Source organism: Gigantopelta aegis, chromosome 1, assembly GCF_016097555.1.
Source record: "Gigantopelta aegis isolate Gae_Host chromosome 1, Gae_host_genome, whole genome shotgun sequence".
Lineage (NCBI taxonomy): Eukaryota > Metazoa > Mollusca > Gastropoda > Neomphalida > Peltospiridae > Gigantopelta > Gigantopelta aegis.
In genome coordinates this window covers 27427265-27438552 of record NC_054699.1, presented here as the reverse complement: position 1 = coordinate 27438552, position 11288 = coordinate 27427265, and the positions used below count along the sequence as shown (strand labels likewise).

At 41.8% G+C, this 11288-nt stretch overlaps 2 protein-coding genes across 2 annotated transcripts; one reads left to right on the top strand and one right to left on the bottom strand.

Annotated features, from left to right (window-relative positions):
- Positions 1-5425: 5425 nt before the first annotated feature.
- Positions 5426-9674, bottom strand: LOC121373128 (thyrotropin-releasing hormone receptor-like). Its single transcript, XM_041499616.1, has 2 exons — positions 9633-9674; positions 5426-6619 (listed from the first exon to the last, which is right to left on the bottom strand). Exons 1-2 carry the CDS (start codon positions 9672-9674, stop codon positions 5426-5428), a joined length of 1236 nt encoding a protein of 411 aa, XP_041355550.1.
- Positions 9675-9716: 42 nt separating this feature from the next.
- LOC121373032 lies at positions 9717-11055 on the top strand. Its single transcript, XM_041499510.1, has 2 exons — positions 9717-10350; positions 10454-11055. Exons 1-2 carry the CDS (start codon positions 9717-9719, stop codon positions 11053-11055), a joined length of 1236 nt encoding a protein of 411 aa, XP_041355444.1.
- Positions 11056-11288: the final 233 nt, after the last annotated feature.

Sequence of the window (11288 nt, the reverse complement as noted above, 5' to 3'; positions counted from 1 at the left end):
ATGCTATGTGAGACTAAACGGAACGAAGTTAGGATTGAGGAACCTATATTAAAGGAGGAGTGAATGTCTGATTGAACGACGCACTCAACACATTTTAATTACGGTCATATGGCGTAGGAAGAGGACAGTTAAAGAGGTCGTCCTGGCTTTACTGTTATTATGGAGATGTGTTCCCACGAACAGAGCTTTATTAACGTCTGCAATTACTCAGCCAATACATTTTGTAGTTTGTTTTGTTTAACGACAGCACTGGAGCAGCAAGGGATCTTTTGTATGCAATTTCCCACACACAGGAAGACACATACCACGGCCTATGTCCAATTGGGATCCACCGAGGTGGTTCGATCCTGCGACGTAAGCACCTCAAGCGAGCACTCGACCAATTTGGGCTGTTAAAAACGTTAGGGCGACCCAGACACGCATTGAATACAACGCTGATACTCTAAAAAGGGATAAAGTTAAAGTTTGTTTTGTTTAACGACACCACTAGTGCACATTGATTCGTTAATCATCGGCGATTCCAAACCGACCGCGCATCGGGTGAACGCTTTACCACTGAGCAACCTCCGGCCAGGTCAGGTCACATTCAAAACAAACTGTTGTAGCACAGCCTGTGATGGGCGCAGGTGTCGAATTTCGTCGGGTCCTCCGTGCAGGACAGGAAAGGGTTTAAGGGTGGGTGGGAGAAGGGGTCACCTGTGCTGGCATGTGCAAGGGAACACTAGCAGCCCGATATGGGTCAGTAGAGGGCGAGAGTTGGTTTTGGTACTATTGAATTTGCAAATGTTCCGTGGGATTAAAGTCAAATAGAAAATTTCTTGAAGGTAATTTTGACGCATAATTTAGATCGGTTCATCGAAATTGAAAATGGATTTGACGTAGATGATTGAAAAGTAGCTCCTTCATGTCTAGTGCAGAACGCACATTAAGTCAGTACTTTTCTAAATGTGTAGGCCGAGTTGCTGCCCTCTATTTAGCAAATTTAAAATAGCGTGGAAAATTTTGAACGTTGTCGTTGGAATATTTGTTTTGTTAATAATGACGCAAGTACTTCAATCGGGATTTAGTGAGTACGGTAGTTCATACATTTTTGGTTTGTGTGTTCATTTGTTGCACTATTTCGGTTGAGAAACGGTTGAAACATTATGCTACAAGTTTTGAATACCAGCTATATATAGGGTAATGTAACAATTTCCGTACGTAGAAAGAACCACACTTTCTTCCTACGTCCGTTGGGACTACTTCATGTCCGGACCCTACAGAAAATGTGTTTGCGTTATCTATGTAATTTTAGATATTAAAAAGGATCTGTTAGTGAAAAAATGTCGTCCATTGAAAACAATCTCTTTAAAGGTTTCGTCTGATGGTTCCTTAGTGTAGGTTCGTAATCTAGATCCGTTGCTAGAGCCCTCGCTTTAGGTGCTTGGGTCGAAGGATCGAATCCCGTCGATGTGCGTATGCTCATATCCCAACAACCGACATATAAAAGGTCGTGTATGTTGCATCCTGTATGTGGGATGGTACCTGCATTTAAAAGATCGCCAATGGAAAAAATGGCTATATGTCTGAATTATCAAATGTTCGACATCTACTAGTCGATTATTATTAAATCAATGTGCTCTAGTGGTGTCTTAAAAAAATCCACATTTACACTGTTTACAACATTTTTCTTGAAGGAAATGTTTTATTTAACGACGCACGTTTTATTTACGGTTATGTAGTAGTGTTGGTATAAAAATGCTCCTACTGGCAGTAGGTAGGGGAATTTCCCTATTAGGCCAAATTAGAAAAAAAGAGTTGGTGATCGTCCCCGCCCGTACCTGAAAAATGCGCCCGCCCCTGAATTTATTTTATTTTTTATTTTGTTAAAAATGCGTCGAGATAGCAGCAATTCAACTTTCGTAAGCACCGTAACGGGTTAAACCATCACCAGGTCCATCTGGCGGGCAGTGAAGGAACTACAACATCCAGGCGCATGCGCTGTTGCCTGCTACTCCCGCAAACAAAATGGTCTCCAGGGTTTTATACAGTTTTTCACAGAAAAAACCCACAAAAAAAACTACCCCCCCCCCCCCCCCCCCCCCCCCCCCCCCCCTCCTGATTTGTGTGATCAAAAGGACGATCACCAACTCTCTTTTTTTTAATATTTGGCCTTTGTCCAGTTGGGAGACAGCTGTCCCCCTTGTCTCATGAGGTTTCTGACGGTGCGTCTGTTTAAAATGACTGAAAATGCAACAGAAAAGCCATGTACATACGGAACTTGTATAGATGACTTTTAAATGTCACATTATATCCCTGATAAGGCTTTCTATGTAATAATTCTACTTACAAGACCCGCCCAATAAACTTAACATCACCCACAGACATCTCTGTACAGATCGTATGGCTTCGACTACTCCAGGCTGTCATTAGAAAAACCTGTTTTTCACTCCCAAGACGACGGTGTATTGCTGTCTTGGACGCAAGTGTTAGTTATATTTTTGACGTATATCTATGTCGGTTATTTTGCATAGTCTCTCGGAACGACTTACAGGGTGACATGGAGGTATTGTAGATTGCATTATATATAATGATAATAAATGTTTTGCAACAGAGGGTCGATTTTAAGAAACAATTTCTGTGTCTGCCAGTATTGATTGTAATGCTGTTATTCATGCGTTTGACATTTACGGTAGTAGCTATAGACACGTCGCCCGTGTAGTTTACATAGCCACTAATGGGTTAATGTATATTCCCTATGAATATAGCCAGCCTTGTGCCCACTCTCCCCGTAAAAAAGAAGAAAAAGAAAACAGAAAAAAAAGAAGCAAAAATCGTTCCACAGCCACTGAATGGATAATAAATTCCAATTAAAAGTATTCCCTACCGTCAAGATAGTTATGTTTAAATATATATATATGACAAAAATCGCTTTGCAAAATTATTTATTGAATAAACAGAATTTACAATTTATGCATTAATATTAACTTTCAATTTTTAAATGTAACAAATAATATGGATGAGAGAGAGAGAGAGAGAGAGAGAGAGAGAGAGAGAGAGAGAGAGAGAGAGAGAGAGAGAGAGGTCAGACTGACAAAGATTGCATTATAAATCTCCTAACTATATAAATATATAGAATTTCTGTATCTCAAACCCTACTACACAGTTAATCATGTTGCGTCTTTCAGATTCCAGATGGACACATTTATAGTGAGCGGGAATTTTAACAATAGTATTTACACCAATTGGAGAGAACACATTCGAATATATATGTGGTATTCCAAAGCGACAGCACGCGTATGTGAGATTAATTTTAAGACATCTGATTAGCTGTTCCACGATGGCGACCTAGACTCATACCACACAGTCCAATGAAATGTCGTTGGGTCGATCGCTTTCGGTAGACTAAATGTCCTGATATATGCTGTTCTATTCTTAAGAGTTTGCATATAAAAAATCCCTTACTGCTATTTGATAAGAATAGCCTCTGTGGCAACAGCGGGCTTCCTCTCTCCATCGAGTCAATTTGTAGCAATATTAGTATGTCCGATACCAACTATTCGTAGTTTTAAAAGTAATGTGTTGAGTTGGCATTACAAATAATAATTTTAAAACATTTCTATTAATTTGATGTAGAAACGAATCTCCCCGTATGTCTCTGTCATATGTTCTGTCCTAGACTTGGTGTATGGCACAGAGTAAAATATATATTTTATTTTCACAATCTTGAGCCACGGCCACTCGACCACTGATGTCATTCGCCGTGTATTCGAAACTCTGTTTTGGTGGCGGGAATGTGTTCCTAAACTTTTTGAAGAGGTGAGCACGTGTTCCTTAACGTTTCGAAGAGGTGCGAACGTGTTTCGAAACGTTTCGAAGAGGTCACAATGTGTTCCTAAACGTTTCGAAGAGGTGCGAACGTGTTCCTAAACGTTTCTAAGAGGTGCGAACGTGTTTCGAAATGTTTCGAAGAGGTCACAATGTGTTCCTAAACGTTTCGAAGAGGTGCGAACGTGTTTCTAAACGTTTTGAAGAGGCGGACACTATCCCACCTGGTTGTGTTTCGAGAATGGGTCCCCAACCATTCGCGAACGCAGTTTCGAACAGAGTGTACACGGTAAGTTCTATGACATTCCTTTAGCACCCGTTATGAGCAGATCAGATTAAGTTAAGTTTATTATCCTGCATATATCTAATATTAAAAAAAACCGTATACCATCATCTGGCAGGATTCGAACCTATTGCACCGTCTTGCATGGCATCTGATAAACTGACAGTCCATTGACCTAACTCATAAAGCTCACATCGTCCTTTTTTTTTTTTTTTTTTTTTTTTTTTTTTCATTTCACCTGGAGATCGCAAAGTTGCGAGTGTTTAGTGGATTAGGCCTCAGGATTGTAACCACTCGTCCTCCGGTACATACATATTATGTTCAACACGCAATCAACACTCAGTCTTGTTCAACAAAAAATCCTGATTACGCACAACTTATACATGTCTGTTCTCTATCCAGCACAGAGGTCCCTGGACAGATAGAGATAAGTATATGGAGTCCACTAAGTTACGCGTTTAATCTGGATTCCTCGTGGCAACGGTTGAAACATGTTACTCCGAAAGTCCGATATAGCGAAAATCGTAATCCTAAACCTGACTCTAATCCTGACACTGAAACCTAACCCTAACCTTAATACTGACCCTGACACTGGTCCCTGAGCTAATCCCACGTCTAACTATGGCAATGGATCTGGTTCTGGGCCCCATTCCACGAAGCGATCTTAACCCTAAGATCACCATAACTGCATAGATAACATATGCATTTAAGGTGATCTTAGCGCTAAGATCGCTTCGTGGAACGGGGCCCTGATCCTTTAGTTAAGCCACCGTGTTTAAAAACGTCAGATTTCACAACCGGCCTCGGTGGTGTCGTAGTTAAGCCATCGGACATATGGCTGGTAGGTACTGAGTTCGCAGCCCGGTACCTGTTTCCACCCAGAGCGAGTTTTAACGACTCAATGGGTAGGTGTAAGATCACTACACCCTCTTCTCTTTCACTAGCCATTAACAACTATCCCACTGTCCAGGACAGAGAGGCCAGATAGCTGAGATGTGTGCCCAGGACAGCGTGCTTGAACCTTAATTGGATATAAGCACAAGTTTGAAATGAAACTGACATCAAATGAAATCAAATGACAACACTGAGGGTCCGTATGACGTACATTACTGAATAGTTTTAGTGTACTGGATTTTCTGAATAACGGAACATCTCCGGAACCGCCAAACGAACGAAGAACCTACGTGTATTAAACCAGATGTTTTACATCTGCTACATCATCAAGGGACACTAAAGCCGGCGGCTACCATCTGCGACGTCATCAAATCAGTGACGTTTCACACCTGCTACGCCATCAAGGAACATTAAACCCGATGGCTAGCACCTGTTACGTCATCAGGTCAGTGACGTCTCCTCCTCCTCCTTCACTTGAGCAGCTTCCGGTGCCTCAAGCCGTACAGTGGTGAAAGACGTGTGGGAAAACTCAGGTTTCCTCCTCGGGTTCCTCGACCGGAGAAAACAGGCTATGTACATGTCAACAAACACCTTCCTGAAGTTGTCTCCGCAGACGAGATACACGATTAGGTTGACGGCGAAGCTGAGGTAATACACTATCTGGAATATGACCTGCATCACCTGGTCCACCGTCGGCGAGGACGACTGCTTGTTTTCGAACGTCAGGAGCAGAATCCTCAAGCGGATGATGTAGCTAGGCAGAGTCAGCGAGAGGAAGATGAAAGAAACCGCGAACAACATCCTCGTCACTTTGGCCTGGGGCGAAGTCTTCTTCTTGGATCCTTCGCGGCCGTTCACGGCGTTCTGGCCCTGGCGCAGTCTCGTCTGGCGCTTGAAAGACTTGATGAAGCTGTGCGTGATGAGGACCATGAGAGTGAGGATCACGATGGAAGGGATCACCAGACTGATGACGGTGTCGATGTGGGTCAGGGTTCGCGTGATCTCCACGTACTGAGGGAAGAAGTTGCACACCACGGTCCCGTTCATGTTGTTCAGTCCCGTGATCCACAGAGGGAAGTGGAATATGATGGCGCCGCCCACCGTAAATCCGATTATGAAAGCTTTGGCTTTCGGCACGGTGCACAGACGCGAGACGGTGAACGGGTGGCAGATCCTGATGTAGTTCTCCGCGGTTATCAGAACGACGAGCCAGACGGATAGGAATCCGCAGACGTAGGACAGAAACAACACGCACTGGCAGATGACATTCGTGTGGTAGATCAACACGCCCATGGCGTCGCCCAACCACGTGACGAAGAGCGCCAATAGGAAACCGATATCTGACGCAGACCTCGCTGCCAGATAGAGGCTGCATGAGGTGTTCCTCAAGGGTTTGCTGACGAACGTGAAGAATGCCAGCAGATTTCCCAGGACTCCCAGACAGATGATCAAAGGTATTGAGATGAGGTGGAAGTTCGCTAGTACTGCAATGGCAACGCTGGACATATATGTCACGTGGGCAGAGTCGTTGCTCCAAGGAAGGTCCTGGCAGCAGATGTTGGTGTTAGTGGTGGTGCTGATGGTCGTGTTGAGGATACCAGCAGACATGGTTGTAGGTTCTTGAGAGTCAAATATCTGAAAGGAAAAGGAAAATACAGAACAGTTTTAGATTATTTCATTGGATCAGAAAAAGAAGTTTTAAAAAAAATATCATAATTAACCAAATTAAATTTAAAAATAAAAAATAATTAAAAAATAAGACATCAAATATTTTTAGTAACAAAACGCACACACACACACACGCGCGAGCGCGCACACACACACACACAAACACACACACACACACACACACATACAACAGCAACAAAAACGAAAACAAGTTACTAATCCCCCTCCCGAAAGACAAAACAAAAAACAAAAAGAAAAACAAACAAACCCACCATCATCAAAAAACATGCACCGAATGACAATAATAATATAAAATAATTTATTTTGTTATTATTATTATTTTAAATATTATTATTATTATTATTAGGTGGGTTTTTTTTACAATTTAAAGTATAACTAACTATGTACTGTGTTTAAATAATATCTCTCAAGTCTTTTGGATTTGTTTTTTCCAGTATTATTGTTGCAAGTTTCAGCTCGCTGGCTGCGTAATGATAAAAAACAAAAAAACAAAAACAAAACAAAAACAAGAAAAAAACAAGATAAGAAGAAACAACGATTCTATGTGAGATTTTTTATTATTTTGTTTTTGGTTTGTTGGTTAAAGTCAACGAAACTGTAGTGTTCGACAGCTAGCGAAATATGCAGTTACATTCCGTCGACACAAAACGGTTTGCAGAGAAATAACAAAATTAAATAAAAGTCGTGATTGTTTGCCATGAATCATTGTTAAGGACTTTGTCTTGAGCCCCAAGTTCAGCTAGCTAACGTTTCGCTAGCTTTCGCGAACTATTTGATTGCTTTCCGACGTGGCCATTTAGTTTAATGTGAAGCGCATAAACCAGTCTAGCGGACGTGTTTCTGCTCGGTTTGGCTGAACGCAGCCCAGGTCTTCGCCACGGATATACAGTGAAAGAAATATGCGTAATTTTTCACTAGCCCACTGGATAAGTACATCTAACAGTCTACTTGTCCACGCATATTTTCACTTGCCCAAATAAGTTGTTAATTGTATTCAAGTGCAGGGACAATGTATTTTGTTGCTCAAAATGGAAGAACAATATAATGTTTTACTGGACAACCATTGAGGTACAGTTTGTTTGTCAGAGTAGATTTTTAAGGAAAAGTTCTCATTTCGAACGCTGATATAGGGTTACAACTCCTATAGCACGAGCCAGTACATGATACCTAAACCTTTCTACAAGTTCCGTAAACGACATAGATTAATATTTCAATCCAGAAACTGACATAACTGTTGTGCAAAGTAGTTCCAAGGAGACACCCCATTTACAAATCTTTATGTTGATGGTATTTGTGATGTAGCATCAAAAAAGGATTGAAATTAGCGCTGATAACGAAAATACGCGAGTTTATAGAATTGTAGTGTACTGGACTCTCTGTCTCTCTCTGTCTCTGTCCGTGGTATGTGCTATCCTGTCTATGGGATGGTGCACATAAAAGATCCCTTGCTGCCAATCGAAAAGAGTAGCCCATGAAGTGGCGACAGCGGATTTCCTCCTTCAATATCTGTGTGGTCTTTAACCATATGTCTGACGCCATATAACCGTAAATAAAATGTGTTGAGTGCGTCGTTAAATAAAACATTTCCTTCCTATCGCTGTGTGTGTGTGTCTGTTTCTCCCTCTTTCTCTCTGTATATCGGTCTCTCTCTATCTCTCTCTCTCTCTCTCTCTCTCTCTCTCTCTCTCTCTCTCTCTCTCTCTCTCTCTCTCTCTCTCTCTCTGTCTGTCTGTCTGTCTCTCTCCCTCCTCTTTTGCTTTTTCCCTCTCTCCCTCCCCCCCCCTCTCTCTCTCTCTCTCCTCCCTCTCTCTCCTCTCTCTCTCTCAATCTCTCTCTCTCTCTCTCTCCCTCTCTCTCATCCTCTCTCTCTCTCTCTCTCTCTCTCTCTCTCTCTGTGTGTGTGTGTGTGTGTGTGTGTGTGTGTGTCTTTTCCGTTCTATTTACCTGTGTATACTGATTCCGCTAGCAATGTTGGACATTCTTTGAAAAAATCGTAAATCTACAGTTCTTAATTCTTAAATCTAGATGTAATATTCGTCACATAATTTTTAATATTATGTAAAAACAATGTATATGATTTTCTTTTATTTATTTATTTCATTTGGTTGCCCCCCCCCCCCCCCCCCCTCCCCCAACACCTATTAATTGTGGTGAATTGGACAGATCGTCCGCAGTACATCCAGACAGTTACAATAATTTGATTCACCTACTTACTTTTTTTTCCTACCGGCAAACAATCATCACTGGAACATTCGATAATAACTCTGCGGTGTTTAATCGTGTACAGAATTTCTAGTCGGACTTGGACTACGAGTGACGCCATTTGGAAGAAGTGACTTGAATAAGACTACGACCGTCGCAGTGAAGCGCTTTAATAAGAGTACATAGTACTTCTGGTTAAAGGACATTCCTGAGTTTGCTGCATTGTGAAATGCTTCCGACTAATAAAATAGTTCTACGATTAAACTTACATATTAAATATATTTTCTTGTTTAGAATATCATTGTCTGTATATTCAATGTGTTTCTGGTCGTCTTAATATTTGTAAGAAGTCCAAACTGGATTTTGTCTTCAAATAATTTCGAAAAATTTATTTTAGGAAATCAATTGAAAGTTAACCTAGTACAAATATTAGAACGATCAGAAACACGTTTAATATACAGCCACTAATATTTTATGCAGAAAAATATATTTGATATGTAATGACAATCGCTAAAAAGTCTCTGTTAGTCGAGAACATCTTAAACATGGCAGGCCGATTTTTGAACAAGTTTAACGAAAATACTAGAATCTGTATAACAACATTTATTCATATTGGCCATACTGCCAAATAAAACGGCTAAATAGGGTTGCAAACGAATAACTATGCATTTCTTTACATTGATTACAGCTTTGAAAAAAAGCAGGAACAATCAAAATTGGGAACACTCCACTGAAACATGCAGATGAAGTAACATACCTTGGGGTCACCTTCGACAAGAAACAAACTTGGAAACCACATATTCAAAAGGCAGAGACAAAAGCCAGATGCAAATTAGCCATCATGCGGAAACTAGCAGGAACTAGCTGGGGAGCAAATGAGACAATCCTCAAGAGAGTATATCAAGGAACTGTACGGCCGCATCTTGAATACGGCTCATCAGCCTGGTCAACCACTGCAAAGACCAACCAGCAAGCTTTAGACAAGGTTCAAAACCAAGCTCTGCGAATCATAACGGGATCCATGAAGTCTACACCCATTAAAGACATGGAAAAAAGTGCAGCAATACAACCCCTTGGTGAGAGGAGAGATGCCAAGATCATGATCCAGGCAGAGAAATTCAGGTACCTGCCCAATCATCCAATGAAACAAAGAATGGATGGTCTGACAAAGAATCGTCTCAAACGTAGCAGTTTCATCCACCAAAGTAGAAGACTTACTAGAGAACACCAAGCTAACCCGTTACCAAAAACACTTCCATTTTGCCCAACAGATCTTCCACAACCATGGAATGATGAACAAGCCAATCTACAGATCAGCATGTCTGTCCCACAGTTGGCTTCAGCAGACTCCCAAAACGACCTGGTCAAACGGTCACTGGCAATGGCTATGATCGTGACCGGTACCCAGAAGAATCTTGGATCCATGCATACACTGATGGTTCGTCAACAAATGCTGGTGGCCAATGGAGGGGCAGGCATATTTATCAAGCTCCCTTCAAGAAATACCCTAACTGCAAAAGTACCAACCGGCACCCACAGGTTCCAACTACAATGCAGAAAACCCATGCACTTATTCAGGCTGCTACAATGATCAAGGATGCAAAAGAAGACTGTCACAAGTTGTCTTCCTCACAGATGCTCTCTCAGTCCTACAAGCCTTGCAAGGGGAAAAACTTCCTCACCTGAATGAAGCCATGCAAGAGGTAGCAAAGGAAAGACGAGTAGCTCTACAGTGGATCCCAGCACATTGTGGGATTCCAGGAAATGAGGAAGCAGACAGGCTAGCCAAGCTAGGAGCTAATCATGTACAGCCCAGCAACAACATTAGCTTCTCAGAGAAGAAAACCTTGATAAAGGCAGCCAACAGACCCAGGACAGAACAAGATGATTACCACCTTCTCAGTCGCTTGGAACAAGTAACTCTGTTGAGACTCCGGACAGGCCACAACCGACTGAATGCTCACATGTTCAGAAAGTTTAAACTTGCAGCAACACCAACCTGCAGTTGTGGCCTGGAAGACCAAACAGCAGAACACATCTTACAGGCGTGTCCAATTCATCAAGACCTGAGACAAGCTGAGTGGCCAATCGAAACTGCCATACACACCAAACTCTATGGAAAGAGAGGCGAACTGGAAAAAACAGCTCATTTTATCTTACAGACTGGACTATTGGTCTAAATTGTGAAAGAGAAAAAAAAAAACAAAAAAAAAACAGCCAATATTATGGGTAGAATGGTGGAAATATATCGTGAAAATGCTTCAGACCAGCTCATTTTGCCCTAATGTCTCTACTATTTTTGCCCGAATTTGATGATTTACTGAACCGGCCTCGGTGGCGTCGTGGTTATGCCATCGGTCTACAGGCTGGTAGGTACTGGGTTCGGATCCCAGTCGAGGCATGGGATTTTTAA

Excerpts from the sequence above, each read along its gene's own strand:
- LOC121373128 (XM_041499616.1), bottom strand. The coding sequence starts at position 9,674 with ATGTGGTTTCCAAGTTTGTTTCTTGTCGAAGGTGACCCCAAG. Across the intron at positions 6,620-9,632 it reads TTGTCGAAGGTGACCCCAAG|ATATTTGACTCTCAAGAACC; the intron begins GTATGTTACTTC and ends TTTTCCTTTCAG.
- LOC121373032 (XM_041499510.1), top strand. The coding sequence starts at position 9,717 with ATGCGGAAACTAGCAGGAACTAGCTGGGGAGCAAATGAGACAATCCTC. Across the intron at positions 10,351-10,453 it reads GGTGGCCAATGGAGGGGCAG|GCTGCTACAATGATCAAGGA; the intron begins GCATATTTATCA and ends GCACTTATTCAG.